This window comes from Megalobrama amblycephala, linkage group LG3 (genome assembly GCF_018812025.1).
Source record: "Megalobrama amblycephala isolate DHTTF-2021 linkage group LG3, ASM1881202v1, whole genome shotgun sequence".
In the NCBI taxonomy this organism is placed as follows: Eukaryota; Metazoa; Chordata; class Actinopteri; order Cypriniformes; family Xenocyprididae; genus Megalobrama; species Megalobrama amblycephala.
The window spans coordinates 32946954-32963583 of NC_063046.1; the positions used below are offsets into that span (position 1 = coordinate 32946954).

Consider the following 16630-nt stretch of genomic DNA (forward strand, 5'->3'; position numbering starts at 1 on the left):
ACACTGTAAGATAATTAGTTGATTTATTGATTTCTAATGAGTTGTTATCACGTTTTAATATGTTCTCTTCACAGAGATTTTTAGATGGATGCTGAGGCTTTTTAGGTTGGGTAGAATCTGCAATCTCTGACCCAGTTTGTTTGCTGGCTTCCATGGCTGCAATTCGCTGCATGTGTTTTCTGCCAACAGGCAACCCTGGGTGGAGAAATACTATTGGGTATTTTTATGCTTTAGTACAGTCAAAAACTTACATAGAGCACCTTTAACCTAACCATCACAGTTCTCTAATAATGGTCACATGACATGCAGGAAAACAAAATATTTCACATTTTTTCGAAAGTATTTCATTTTGATTGTTTTTATTTATTTATTTATTTATTTACTTAATTTTTATGATTTAATTACTGACTTCATTCAACCTCATTTTGTTGATAATAATGAATGTAATATATTTATCTCTTTATATATATACTCTTATAGGTACATATACATACATTATACATGGTCTGTGATGACAAAGCATAATTTTCAGTCTTTAGCGTAACATGATCATTTAAAAGATCATTCTAATATGCTGATTTAATGTTGTGCTGCATAATATCGTTGTGTAAACTGTGACATTTTTTCAGGATTCTTTGATTAATAGAAAATACAGCATTTATTTGGAATAGAAATCTTGACACTTTTCAATGTCACTTTTGATTCATTTAAAGCATCCATGCTGAACAAAATATTTAAAAAATAAACCTACTGACCCCACACTTTTGAGTAGTAGTGTAGTAGTATATGGTAGTGTATAAATAAAGACTTTGCAACACACAGCACAGATCATAGTCTACTACTAGACTACTTTGACAATTTATAGTTACTATATTTTGCCTTTGTATAGAATTATGGTTTAGAAAATAATTAGAGCTCCTACGCAGACAATAACACTTTGATTTAAAAGGGTTCCATTAACGTAAATGTGGGCCAAAATTGCCACTAAATGGAATAATGGAAGTGGATTTCAAAATTAAACAACCGCAACTTTCTTTATACTACAGAAGATAATACTACAGTGGTGACATTTTACAGTAATCAATTCCAGTGATTGCTTAATACAAAAGCAATGCTCTGAACATGCTTTTACTCTACCATAAGTATAAAGGCCCAATTGTATTGTGTCTAGAGAACAGCTTTTGGCATCACCAAAATGGGTGATGACCTAATTGTGATGTTTTTCAGTGTAGGAGCACAAAGAAAATCTATTCCAAATGGGGCTGTTAAGCCAATTAGCTTGAGCAAAGACCACTTAGAGCAAAGTTGTGCATTTCCTTCCCATTTTCTGAGACCGGTCACACTGACATTCCTTCGATAGCTCTTGGATTACATAAGTGATAATGGAAAGCAAATAGCATTGTTCAAGAAACTTGCCGTTATGGACTGAGCTAAAAACAAAGAGTTACGGTTAGTAAAAAAAAAAAAAAAAAATGGGATCATAGTCATCATGTAATTAAGACAGTGATTACAATAAATTAATTATTGCCCTATAGGAGCAATATTCTTACATAAAAAAAAACAGGGAACTTAAACATCAGTAGGATGACATGGATGTTCGTATAGCCAGTAAATCTGTCTTGTGATTGTGAGTAGATATCATTACCTTGCTGTACAGAAGGGGCTTTCAACATCTGCTTGTAGTAGGAGTAATAAAGGCCACATTCTGTCCGGAAGGAGATTTCACGCTCGACTTCCTACCAATGCAAGAAGAGAGTATAAGATTCAGTAAAAATGAACCATTGTATGACAAGAAGCACAACAGAAGTAAATGGTGTTAAAATGAAATACATTTCCCATCTGAGAAAGAAATCAGAGCAGCCATCAGAGCAGATTTCATTGGCAATAAAAGCCTTGAGGAAAAGAAAAAAACAAAAAACAACAAAAAAAAAACAACAGGTGTTGTAAATATGGTGGAGTTTTATAGTGGAAGCAGTTTTTAGAACTAAACATCCTGACAAAAAAGATCCATATGCTCCACAAGATAAGAATCACATGTAATTTGGTTTTGGTTTGAAGAGACGTGTTACGCTTTTATTTTTCTTAAACCGTAAAGCTTATTCTTCAGAAAAACTCAAACACAAAAAATAGTATATTAATGAGAATACTATAGAACATAACACAATGAAGATAACACAATGAAAACTGGCTAAAAAAGAACAGAAAATGACCTAATGACTAATACTGATGCAAAGAGTACACATCTTCATTCAACAATGTTTCTTAGCAACATTCTTACATCGAAAATGAAGACAGATCCTGCTTCTGCTTACCTTTAAGTGTGAAAACCACAGCAGGTTCTCGTGTATAGAATAAACACACCATGCATGAAACAGCCCAATAACCCCTGCCAACAGTAATCCTGCTGCTATGACAACAGCCGGCCAACAGTTTTGTCCTGGAATGAGATTCCATGAAAGCTTTAGGCACTCTTCTGTGCCCCTCTGCCCACTCTTGTAATCCCTCTGAGTCTCTTTTGCCCCAAAGTTTAGCAAAAGAGGTCTATCCAGGGCAGTCCCTACGTTATCATACCTTCTGCTACGAACCCTCATTCTCTAAGACTATTATCCTCTGTCTTCCCCGTCTCTCCTAAATGTCCCTCTCTCTTTCCCTGTTTGAGACTGCAAGCGCTTTTGTTTATCGGTCTTTCCAAAATGACTTGCCCAAAAACTTCACAGCACATGTATTAAAACAATAAAACAAAACCTCATGAGATCATTCTAAGCTCCAGCCGGCACCAAACAGCAATCTGCCGGAGGAACATTTTACATGTGATCAGAGAGAGGGGCTGAGACGGGAGGAAAGGCATGTGGGCCGCACAACTGGTGACCTCTTGGTAGTCAGGGGAAATATATATATATATATATATATATATATATATATATATATATATATATTTAAAAAGAATGGGGAAAAAATGCTTGGAACATCATTTAGAAAAATTTTAAGAGCATTTGTTAAAACAATTATTTGAACTAACAATGGAACGATATCCAGCTTGAAATTAAGACCGTCATGGACATGACTTTACACGCAACAAATTTACGAACTTCCTAAAAGCAGCTGTCTCCTGTTGTAGGCGGTGTCCCAGAGGAAAAACAAACTGGACTTCAAATGCCTTTGTTCACAAATAATGGCAATATCGTCAATTATGAAACCTGTGATAATTATGATACTGGAAGACCAACTCCTGCTGAGAACATTTACAAAGCTCCTGTGAAATTTACCGCTGGTTTCCACTGAAAAAGTGTAAACGATTATAAAAATAACATGGTATTTATCTGTGTTTCTAACAGAGGGTCTCTGCAGTAAAATTTGATTAGCTGCTAACTACATTCCCACAGCTCTTCCTTTGAAACACAACTGGTGATTTATTTGCCTGCAAATGCTCACTCGAGGCATTCTTCAACCGGAGAACGAAAGAAACATATGGGGACAAAAACCATGGTCATCCAATCCCTGAAGCTTCCAGTCACGTTCAGAAAAGCAAGAGTGCAGATGAAAGTAGGATGACTCATAAGCAAGCCATAAAATACCAGCCAGCGTGCATGAGCTTCCTTTTTCCACTGCTGTCGCACTCTGACTTCATTTAAAACCTGAGATGACCTTTTGTGCTATGCAGTCCACATGCTGCACTATATAAACCAGGCATAACTGTTATGTAAAAACTATGATTACTGTTACAGCAGCGTCTCCCTCATCTGGCACCTATTTTAGAGCTTGGAGACTCTACTAACAAGTTGAATCTGGTGGGTTTAATTAGGGAGAAAACCGAAATGTTTAGTGTTAGGGGTCCTCTAGAAATTGGGTTTGGAAGCATCAGTTTACAGTGTCAACTTTATGAAGAAAGTAACATACTGTAATCAGGGACTTGTTCATGATACAGTAATTATTAAATATGCTATTCAGACTATTCAAAGAATAAAGAAAGAATAAAATCAAAGTCTAAAACTATCCTAACATCACATTGATGAAAAACGTGCTCTTATCTGGGGTTATGAAATGTAGTGCATAGTCAAGAGTATTTATGAGATGCATTGTGTTCTGAGAAGAATCTGAGCACAAAATGTTCAATGCTGGCATAAAAGCAGCCGGTTTGGCTGCTGTTAGCTTTACTAAATGAAAACTAGGACATGGTTCCATAAGTCACATGACAAACAAAACATAAAAACGAGCTCTCAAATTTCATGGCACCATAAATAATCTAAAAAAAAAAAAAGTGATTTATTGCAAAACCAGCAGCAGTAAATCCTGCATTGATTGGGAGATGTGGTTAAACTACTCCTGATCTGTTGTATTTTAATGAGTGATCTGGGATAGAGGGCTGATTTATCCAACTGAACATGACATAACTTTTTTGGCATGGTAGTTTCATCTGTTTTAGGTCTGGAAGTCATAACATGATCTGCAGCCCAAACTCTGGCTAACTGTTTATGTGACTGTTATGCCAAAGAGGGGAAGAAAAATTATCTGTCTGCACATATGGAAAACAATTCTTTTTCAAGAGGAAATGCATAAAAAATAGGACAGAAGAGAACACCATTGCTGACTAAACCCAACCACACATTATGAATTTAGATCTCTTGAGCTGTTCTTTATATTAGGCAAGTAGCCTAAGAACACATGAAAGACCTTTGTCTTTCACCAAAGACTGAAAAGAAAATGAATCACAAATGGAAAGTTGTATCTCTGTGTTTCAGAGCTTTGAACATAAAAAGCTCTTTACCTTTATATTGGAGAACCACAGGTCATTTTCATGAAGTGTAGCCACATAGATGCAGCACAGCAAGCCCAGACTAACTCCCACTATTGAGCCAATGGTTACACACAATATTGTCCACCATGAGAATCCACCTGGAGAGAAAGTCAACAGTATTGCTCAGAGTCAGACCACAATATTATACAATCAACATGGTAAACAACAGACATGCACACTGATCTATGGTTAATATTATAATAATATTATAATATTTTTATACTGTATTATTTATTTTGCTAACACTTTATTTTGAGCATCCCCTTTGGACATTCTGTTGACTATACCTACATGTCAATGTATAAAAAGCAGTGTTTTAGACTTTGATACATGTGATCAATCTTTAAATACTTTGCATGTTGATGCCCACATCTCAAGGCTCTGGCTTGACCTTCAAGGGATACTCCACCCCAAAAAAATCCAAATTCACTCATCATTTACTCACCCTCATGCCATCCCAAATGTAGATGATTTTCTTTCATCAGATGAACATAAACAAAAATGTAGAACACTAATCCATCTCTGTGAGTATAATGCAAGTGACTTGCATATAATGAAAGTGAATAGTAACCTAAAATTTCCTGTTTCAAAAACCACACAAAGCGATTACGACGGTAACCCATACAATCCTAGTGGATGAATCAATGTCTTCTGAATTGAAATAATAGGCATGTGCGAGAAAAATAATATTTTAAAATATAAACCATCATTTCCACTCAACTGTCATACACACGTTCATGAGTTCAAGCTTGACGTAAATGCATGTTATGACAGATGGCCAGAAACTATGGTTTATAGTTTAACACACCTAACGTTTCACTTCAGAAGACAGTGATTCATGCACTAGAATCCTATGGGTTACCATTGTAATCGTTTGTGTGGTTTATGAAGCTTCAAATATTAGATTACTATCAACTTGAATTATATGGACTTGCAGCGATGGATTATTTTTTCTAAAAATCTTTTTTGTGTTCATCTAAAGTAAGAAATTCATATACATCTGGGACGTGAGCAGTGATACACATGATAGTGAGTAAATGATGGGGGGGGGGGTGGGAATGATTGTTTTTGGATGGAGTATCCCCTTAAATGTACTTGTCTACTTTTGCAACAAACAGCACTGACCTGTTGCAAACCTCTCTCTAGGTTCATTTATACACTCTGGCTTCAGGTTCTGAATGCTGGGCCCCGGCTCCTTCCCTTTACTGCCCTTCCTCTGCCTGAGGGCAGTCATACTGGAAAACAGGCTTCCTAGTGAAATATTTATTCAATAACAATGACAAAAGACATGTTTAATATACTGTTAAGTAAAATATACTGTGTGTATATATAATAACAGGACTTGTTGTGGTTACCTCCTCAGTCTAACACAGTTCACTATAATGTTTATTAACAAGCCTGCAGTTACTGTTTGAAAATGCTGTTGAATTGCATACATGTAGTCTTCTTGTAGCAAGAACACATACTTTGAAGACACCCCAAAGCCTTAATTAGGGGGCAGGCCCATAATTCGCACCCTGGTTTTGAGCAAATGATTACAGCTATAATGAGATACTGTAGTCACCATAAAGAAGCATAATACAGGCAGCAACTGTTTGTGCCTACATGTTTAAAATATGACAGCCATAAATCAATCAGCAAGCTATTAAAAACAATGATTAAAACCCCGCCTCTTGCGGTGTTGACAACACTTTGCTGGGATACAGCGATCTATTGCCATTATACCGGAAACGCAAGAGCTAACGGAGTCAAATGTCTCCATTCATGTTGACACTATGCGAACTACGAGCAAGTTCAACAGTCAGAGAGCTTCACAACAAACAGTGTCAAAACAAAAGAGCGCACTCGCAGTTATAATCGCTCGGACCGCAATACAAAACAATAAAGCATCGCCCCGCGCAAATTTCATTCATTCATTCATTCTTTCTTTCTTTCTTTGGCAGGCCTGTGTTTTGCAGCGGCGTTTCCTGCTCAGAGCTCAGCAACAATGTCAGGAGATCTCAGATCGCATCAGCCGCTGATCTCGCTCTCCAGCAAGGGGGCAGACATACGGCGGTCTACTGCCTCACCTCGCTCGTTTTAACTCACTGTAAAACAATGCACATTAATATGCACTAATGCATGCGCGTTTCTCACCCTGTTCAATGAAGCTCGTAGTTCCTTATCGGATGTCCGGTAGCTCCTCCTCCCTCACGGACACTCGCCTCCAGCCTGCGAGCGGCGCATAAAAACAAACCACTTCTCCATACAATGAACGAGGATAAAAATGAAGATATAACATTAAATGTTACAAGCAGTTGGTTAAATCAGCGCGGCGTTGTTCCTGTTCCACAGATTGACAGCATCAGCACCGCAGCGTAGAGAAATGAACGGCTTTAAATGAGCGCGAGCGCATACTATCACATCCAGCGCCTCACCCTCCTGAGAGACTCTACACCTCTGACTGAGTCTCAGTACCTGTTGAACCGCTGCCCCGGGACGCATGATCATGACACCCATAATGGCCAACTGCTCTGGATAATTTATTTTATATGGTAACTGTGCTAAACTGCAGGTATTATTTGCTCATGTGGATTAAACAATGACATGAACATTTTGTCATTCATGTTATAATGCATTTTAATTTCTCTCATTTTAAGTTGGTCCTATTAGCAGAGCCAGAGAACCAAAATGGGTAGGCCTGCCTAATGCATTTAATAGCTATCTGTGTGATCACAGCAGGGACGTGCACAGACATTTTGGGGGGCAGGGGCTCAAGTGGAAAAAAGGGCACTTCTCATAATTATTTATTTAAAAAATAATGAACCCTTAAATATATTAAGACAACTTTGACTTCCCTTACACTCACGTAATTGTTTTATACTCCACAGATTTCTACAAAATAATTAGTTCACACACAGACCATGGTCTTCTTTAGTATTCACTAGGTTTATCACAAGAGAAGTCAACAGCAACTATTTTCAAGTAGCTATATATATATTTAGAATAAATGACTCGATCAAGGAGAGAGACATAGTTTCACTAATAATTTGTTTATTTTGCACAAATCAATAAATCGTTTTAATTTTTTTGGTGTTATTGGAATACTTCTTTCATGAAGTGGACAATTTTAAGATTTTACAATTTTATGGTCCATTTTTGCTGCCATGTCTTTTACTCCAGTGGAAAGAAAACATTTAGATGGAGTTTGTTTTAAGCCTACTACCCTCCGTCTGTTCGCATCTGTAGATTTCTTCTAAATTAACCAAAATAAGCTAATCTGCATATTTAAACACATCAAGATTTTTTTTTCCTGAACTGTTAATATTTTATATAACAAATGCCTGCAGAGGACGCCAAAAGCCTGCTGATTTTTGTTGTTAGACAGCACAGCACGATCAAATCCACGATGAAAGCTAACCATGATTAAAAATATATTATTAGTTAAATAATAATATTCGCCCACTTCTTTGTGATAGAAATGCTACAGCCACTAATTTCTTCAACATGCAAAGACAAAGTGAGGGTTTAAACTTTTATTGATGTTTTACCCTGTGTACGCGTAGATTTAAGAATAGCATTATGTAATGCTGTATTATGATTTTTAAATAGTTTTAATAAACCATGCATCCTTAGAAAACTGTCTAATAATGTGGTTCATCATGGATGCTCCTCTTCTGATATTGACAGCCGATATCTTTACCATGGTTCAAAACGCAATGCATAGAACAATAAAATAATTGAAATTATAATATGACATACATTTCATTAGTATCAAATCAGGCAGATGTGTTGATTGTGGTCAAACTATTAATGCAGCGTTAAATATATAAATAACCCTTAAATAGCCAAAACGTTCATGTTTGTGAACATAGGCTAGCCTACCTGAAAGAAATGCACGGGATGGATCCATCTAGGGCTTTTTTTCTTTTTTGCTTCTCATCGCCAGACAGCAGTTGCATTTTCGCTTGGGGCGCGCGCGCGCACGTGTGGGCGGGCATGAATGGCACGTCGCGGAGTGAGGGCATCTGAACTTGACATAGCCGACCTGATATAGTATTTTTTTAATTTGTTTTATTCAGTAAATATATTTGTTTGACAGGGAAGCTGTGCGCAAACAGGAATATATATTCATTTATTTAAAAAAAAAAAAAAAAAGCACCCCAGAAAAAAAGGGCACTTTCTCTCGAGGAAGAAAAAGGGCAGGGGCTCAAGCCCCTTTTTTGTCTATGTGTGCACGTGCCTGGATCACAGTGTGTGCACAAATTTATCAAATATTAGATGAAGCTGAAAATGAGTTTGAAAATCATCTGTATCATTTATTAATTGACTGAAGTGAATGTTGAATTTGTTAATATGTAGCCTATAATATATATTTGACATGCTACTTGTGACAGCCAAAGAAAAGCACAAACTTGTATTTATTAAAAAGGTTCTTTGGGGTTTAACCAACTTTATAAAACCCTTTCTGCCTAAAAGGTTCTATATAAGGAGAAAGAACCCTTTTGGCACAAAGGGTTCTTTGGGCTAAATGTGCTTTATATACATTATTAGTGCTTTATTCAAATCATGACACTATTGAACATTATATTTGTGTTTTTACTTCAATTTTACTTAGGCACACCTTTCATTCTTAAGAAAACAAACTTATATACATTTTCAAGTTTAATAGGTTTATTAGAAAAAATAATTGCCGCATTATACTGTAATGAAAAAAAAAATCTAAATTAAATATAGCCTACGTTGTTTCTGGATCTAGGCGCTAGGGGCAGAATTCTGCCATCTGCTGTTTAAAGAAAATCCAGTAGGAATTACTTAGATTCTGAAAGTCAATTCTTATAACTCAACCCTCCAAACAGATGCATTAAATGATCTTCGACATAAACAGCAAATAACTTGCATGTGTATGCGCTGATCAGTTCTGTACTGTCTGCACGCGCAGTGTCGGATTTCAGCCGCGCTCGTCGTGCGCGAGTAATTAGAACGCGCGTGAACGCAGCATCCGTTTGAGCTTAGCGCTCGAGAGGACGACGATTAAATTGGTAAGTGAAAAAATTAATATCTCTTACGTTATTTGAATTACATTTGCCTAAATCCTTGACATTTTTACACACCTTACATGTTTTTTTCAAGAATCAAAAAGAAGAAATGTGGTTTACGGTGCTGTCCGGGCCTGCGCTATTCTCCGCCAGGAGGTTTGTCATTTCTTACATGAATTCTTAAAATCTCTGGTAAAAAAAAAAAAAAAACGGTTGTGGACTGATCAATAATGGTGGCGAGAGTTCATGTTATATCCTAATACACTTTTATTTTTACTGTAGATTGTATTGGACCTAGGGCTGGGCGATATATCGCATGCGACTGTCACGCGCATTTCGTCAGTAAAGCCGGTTCCCTGATTATCGCTAAATCGCCATCACCTGCTTTCAAATGGAGCGCCATTTAATAAACAGAACCGTAGATCACTGAAAAGCCACGCAATATCGCGTTCATATCGCAGATGAATCGCCTTCGATAATGAACGCGATATTGCGTAGCTTATCAGTGAACTACGGTTCTGTTTATTAAATGCCGCTCCATTTGAAAGCAGGTGATGGCGATTTAGCGGTAATCAGGGAACCGGCTTTACTGAAGAAATGCGCGTGACAATCGCATGCGATATATTGCCCAGCCCTAATTGGACCTAGAAAACGCATAAGAAAACAATGTTTCAGGATCAGTCAAATCGCGTGATCACAGCCAGACCGCACTGAATTCAACATGAATTCAAGAGAAACCCCGAAGAACAAAGAGAGGAGCTGATGAAAATGTTTCTTCTGTGGATGCAGCTGTTGGTATTTGGTGTTTGCAGTTATAGCACACTTTTTTTCTGAATTAATTGAAGGCCTAATTTATGCTAAACACTGTAATGAAGATGAAGAAAAGACCATCAACTGCAAACCAATGACTCAAAAAAGTACATTATTTTTACTCACAGTACCAACTTTGGGAAACTTGTAAATCTGCTAATCTGAAGTGGCTTATATTTGTTTTTTCTATTTTCCATGTTTAATGCAATAATTAATAATAAATTAATTCATATTTTTGTTTGCACTAGAGCCCTGCGCGGGACTGATTTCCTCAACCCGCACCCGCCCGCTCCCGCTGAATATCTGACCAGGACCGCCCGCTCCCGCAACCCGCGTGTTCCACTCCCGCCCGCGCCCGCAATGTTTGTGTCCAAACCCGCCCGCTCCCGCGGACTTTCTCTCAAAGCTTTTGAAAATAGGCCTAAACAAATACTCTCAGACTAAATTCGTTCAAGTTAACATCCAGAATAACAGACTTTAAACATGATTGCGTTTAAATAAGATGAAGTAGCCGCAAAACCAAAGCACCACACGTGATAAAAAAACATTGGGTATTTTTTATTAGCGTTATGAAACATTAACCGTTAAAACAAAAATACTCCATATAATTTACTGAAGGAAAAGAATATTGCTGACTGACTTCGGTCGCAGACTTGTGCGTCTTTCTTCCATGATCCGCCCACACACACACGCACACTGAATGCCCTCTCTGACGGTGCACTAGATAATGCGAAAATGCTCAAAATAAAACGGGCGAATTTTAAGAATTGTTTCCAAGTGTCTGACTTGCTTTGCTTTTGTCAAGTAAAGAGCCGCTTTAATTTTCTTCTCATCATCTTCATTTGTTGACTCCGTTTCTATTACACGCCAAATCCCCATTCCCCGCGGGTCTCCCGCAAAGTTTTCTGACCGCCCACTCCCGCCCGCAGCAAAGGTAAAACCGCCCGCTCCCGCGAGATTTGCGTTGGGTCCCGCGGGTCCCGCGGGAGCCCAAACCCAATGCAGCCCTCTAGTTTGCACTCTCACTGCAGGGATGGACTCTGCAGTGCAGCATTACTTCAATAAGATGAAAATAACACACTCCTCTATGATTCACGTAAGTTTTAAGATGTAATCGTGAGAGATTCCTTTCTGTTTTCTGTTGTACAGTACTGTACTCTCCGTAAGTCTAATAAATGTTTTTCTGACTTGCATCTCCATCTTAGGATGTCAAGCCCCCTGAACGCAAAGAGAGTCATAATCAAAATGGACGTGCCCCTGATAGAAAACACAGAGATGTCAAAAGTATCTGTTGGCTGTCTACTTTTTGTTCAATATGAAGAATCCAAAAGCCACTTTCTTTCATTCAGCACTATTTAGCCCTTTCTCAGTACTGAATTTGCCATGGGTCATTTGTTTTTATTGTTTAAATGCTTATCTGCAGTTGAAGGTCTTTTCTTCATCTTCATTTCATAATGCATCTTCAAGAACCAAATACAGTGTTTAGCATAAATTAGGCCTTCAATTAATTCAGAAAAAAGTGTGCTATAACTGCACACACCAAATACTCACAGCTATATCCACAGAAGAAACATCTTCATCATCTTGAATTCATGTTGAATTCAGTGCGGTCTGGCTGTGATCATGTGATTTGACTGCTCCTGAAACAATATGTCCTGCTCCAATACAATCTACAGTAAAAAGAAAAGTGTATTAGGATATAACATGAACTCTCGCCACCATTATTGATCAGTCCACAACCGTTTTTAAACAGTTTTCAGGAATTCATGTAAGAAATGACAAACCTCCTGGCGAGAATATAGCGCAGGCCCGGACAGCACCATAAACCACATTTCTTCTTTCTGATTCTTGAAAAAAACATGTAAGATGTGTAAATATATCAAGGATTTAGCCAAATGTAATTAAAATAACGTAAGAGATATTAATTTTCTCACTTACCTTTGTCATGGGTCATTTGTTTTTATTGTTTAAATGCTTATCTGAATGTTAAATTATCATTTAACGCTTATGAATTTAAAAACAATTCTACTAGCTAGTCTTTTAGTTCATTTTTTTTAGAAACATATTTATGTTAACTCTTCTAACTATTGCTCCATGAACTGCAGTGTGTTTTATATTGCTTGTGTCATTGTAAATGCTAATAAAAATGTCTTAAATGATTACATATTATTTTGATGTGTTATGCCTATAGGTATTTTTTTTTGTAGTGATAAAGTATATATATATATATATATATATATATATATATATATATATATAAGCAGGTTAATTCATAAAATTTAATTAAAATAAATTTTGATTGAACCCTTAAAAAGGGTTCTATATAGAACCTTTTATTGGTTCCATATATGAAGCGCCTGATAGAACCTTTTTTTGGTTCTATATAGAACCTTTACTTCTTAGTACCTCATCAGTAAAATAAGTATACATAGCACACAAACACAAACTTTTATTTTGGATGCGATTAATCACAATTAATCATTTGCCCAGCATTAATTTTTTATTTATGTGGCAATTTTACACATACAATAATTACATTAATATAGCTGCATCTAATCATATTTTTTGTATGTAATCAGACTGTCAGAATAATGAACCAATGTGATTTTCCTCAGATTGCACTGACTGACCAAATGTAATTTTCCTTAAAATCAAGCTATTTTATTTTAAAACAATGAGTTTTCCCTGAGAGTCTAACTTATTACATTGAATTAATGAGAAAGCAAAATATTATTGCCTATAATAATTGAGGATCTATATGGACTATTTCTAAATAATAATAATAATAATTTGCCACACTGCTTGACTATTTCAGAGAAATGCATAAAGTTAAATGGTGATTAAAACAGCCTCTCAATTTTTTCCCCTTATATAAATTTGAAAAAAAAAAAAAAACGGTCCTCATTCTTTTTAAGTAAGGTGATTTGAGATTAGCCACATCCTTGTCACTGATTGTGCTCTGTTTGAGATGCCATTTGCTAAATGAATTATGCCATATTAATTTGTTTACAATTGTGAGGATAATGTGTTGCAACCATGGTAACCATGCTTTGTTTCCCTTTTGTGAGGGTATGCTTCAGATATGCAGACTCTGAGCAGTTTAACTATAGCAGCAGGAGTCCATTTACACACCAAACCCTGTTTGACTGCAACATGACTACTGTTGCTATGGCTGCCACAGCCTTGAACATCAGTAAGACTGAATACTCCCATCTGCGGTGAAAGAAAATGTGTTTCTTTAGCAAACAGTCTTTGATTAAATGACTCCTTTGAAAGCATGTCTTCCTCTTCGTCATCATCCAGTGAAAGCAGCAGCAGAACAACATCGCAGGAAGATTTAAAAGGCAAGTGGCCCACCGAAGTGGCCTCATGGATTTTTATGCTTATTTCACCATTATAGTAAGCCAACACACTCCCTGTGCTACCTTTGGTATTTGGTCCTGTTTAAGACTCAGCAGTTCATCTGTTTATTGCCACATCTTTTATCATTGTAAATGGGGCTGATAACTCTTCTCGCTTGCCTGGTCTCTTGCTTTAATTAGATCTATCAACATCTAATCTAACCAATAAGGACAGAACAACTTTGCCAGCAAAAGGGATCGAATGTGAAACGGGGGGTACATCCACCTCAGGTAAGAGAATAGGCTACTTACCCATAAGAAAACAGATACTTGACCCCCAAAATGAAAATTCTCTCATGATTTACTCTAGCTCGAGAAGTGATGTGAAAGCACAGAGACCATCATTTTTCACAGCACTTTTATATCATGCTTCATAATGTGCTGACAGTTGGCCGGAAGTGACGGATTAAACTGATTCAGAAATTCTTGTATTTTTATGGAATATAGTAGTATTTATAAATGATGTATCCATGCACATTATTTTTTTTTCCAATTCATGTGCACTTGTAATCTTTAACCCTCTATAGTAAAGAGTTGCCATATGTCAACAATTAATTTAATTTCCTTGTTATTCAGAAAGAAATACAATATATTGCACTATGGGAATTAAAAGGGTAGGCCTTAAGGTTGCCAATGATGTGCTGTTTTTAATTCCCATGACATGCGAATGTCCCTCAAAAACTCTCTTTCCCACTGTCACACTCACACAGAAGACAGCTCCAGAAATTGCTCTATTTACCTTAAACATCTCTTCCCAAGGGGGATTTTTTTTTTTTTTTTTTTTTTTTTTTTTTAAATTAGACAGTTTTATTCACAAATCAATTTTGTCTAACATAGTTTTACTGTAAATTGAGAAAATATCAATGTTGCCATATGGCAACTCTGTACCACAGTGGAATTGCAGTAATGTATTTCCCCATTGGGATTTTTTATAGATAGTAGCATCAATGATGCATAAAATCCTGTCCTGCTTTGATATTTTGAAAGTTTTTATCATGCAGAAATTATTCAGACAGCATCATGTTCATTCACACAGACAATGGTGACAACATTTTCAAATGAACAGATCAACTCTGATCATCACAAAACAAGCTACTAAAGTCACAAAAAAGATTTATTATTGTCATCATTGTTGAGGTTCATACGCTGATTCATGATGCCTGTGTGAGTCTAAAAGACACTACTCAAAACTCTGTCAGCATAATGAATAAAAAAAAATAAAAATAAAAAAAAACTCTAATTAATGCAAAAACTAACATTTAATACACTCATAGTTTAGTCTCTGGAGAAGATCAGTGAATTATCAGCACTAAACAACCCAGTTCATCTGATCAGAATTTCTCTTGTGTTTTTTGCTATAACAAGTGTGTCTTGAAAACTCAGTTAAAGCAGCCAGAGTAAATCTAGTGTTAAAGTGTCAAGAATCAAGAGCCCATCTAAAGCAAACGCTCACCTCTATAACGGTGACTTCAAACTTTATTATTTTCTATAAAACACCCAAACCTTAAAAGAACTTCACATCTTTTTATAGAAAAAGAGGGCGTTTTAGGAATGTCCCAAATGTTCGGAATTTTCATCACCTTATGAGAACTTTAAGGGAACGTTGCGCAAGGTCCTGAGAACGTCGCCTTCTACATGGGTATTTACATTAGGTGCAAATAGCCCAGTTTGTTAACAATGGCTTTTTACATAGCTCAGCCCACCATTGGTTGAGCCAAACAAAATTACAAAAGAAACCCATTTGGTAACATATTATATATTAATAGCATCTAACCACTATTTACACTTGTTATTGAACTTACTATTTACAATGCAAGAGCAGCAAAAAAAAAAAAAAAAAAAAGAAAAGAAAAGAAAAAAGATCTTATTAATATACTTCTGTGTCACTTATTGGTGTTTATTGTTAATCTGTTTTCTTTGTAGTATCTATAGTACAAATTCAATAATTTATTTATTCATTAACTGGCTTTACAACATCTTCTCATGCTTTATAAAAATTCAAGAGTAAGAAAATAAACCAATCTGGCACACAAAAGAAGGGTCAATAATTGATCTTATACAATTACCAAAACACATTTGTTGTCTACCAAGGGCTGGATCATGGTCCTGTGACCTGTGAGAATGAAAGGCTTAAATTAAAACACTAGAATAGTAAACATGAACCCTATCTTGCACTGTATGTCAAGAGGTCCTATAGGTTGGCACACACTGTATGCAACGAGGAGCCCAAAGCCCTAGTGGTCAGCTCACATTGCAGCAAAGGCCCAGCCTCTTTTAACTTAGATTTTGGAGGCCCTTAATAGTCTAAGGCCCCAGTGTACTGACCCAATGGCCTGGTCCATAATCCAGCCCTGTGTGCACCAAATGAATAATCGTGCACATTTAGACATCTTCATTTATTATGTGATTATAATCAAACCACCATATGTGACACTCTGTGATTGATGCCAAACAGGTCATGTTTCCTCAGATGTGAGTCCCAGTGAGAACCACAGGGAGGACCGGGACCATTCAAAACCCAGCAGTACGACAGCAGTGAGACACAGATATAAGACTCATACTCAAATGATAAAAGAAAAGTTGGACCAGATCAAAGCTGAGATGCA

General features: G+C 36.6%; 1 protein-coding gene and 1 long non-coding RNA gene across 4 annotated transcripts in view; one reads left to right on the forward strand and one right to left on the reverse strand.

Moving 5' to 3' along the window:
* The window catches only part of dpy19l3 (dpy-19 like C-mannosyltransferase 3), a 42502-nt gene extending 35271 nt beyond the window's left edge, over window positions 1-7231 (reverse strand). The window contains exons 1-4 of one of the 3 annotated variants that reach the window (XM_048185222.1): window positions 6932-7231; window positions 5921-6046; window positions 4766-4893; window positions 1646-1736 (exon numbers count right to left, since the gene is read on the reverse strand). In XM_048185222.1, the coding sequence (XP_048041179.1) occupies window positions 1646-1736; window positions 4766-4893; window positions 5921-6029 (328 nt within the window). In that variant the 5' untranslated portion in view covers window positions 6030-6046; window positions 6932-7231. The other 2 variants (XM_048185223.1, XM_048185221.1) reach the window with 2 other exon arrangements.
* A 3173-nt stretch (window positions 7232-10404) lies between these two features.
* On the forward strand, window positions 10405-12787 carry LOC125264145. Its single transcript, XR_007183997.1, has 2 exons — window positions 10405-11719; window positions 11829-12787. It is a non-coding gene; the product is annotated as an uncharacterized LOC125264145 (long non-coding RNA).
* The last annotated feature ends 3843 nt before the right edge of the window (window positions 12788-16630 follow it).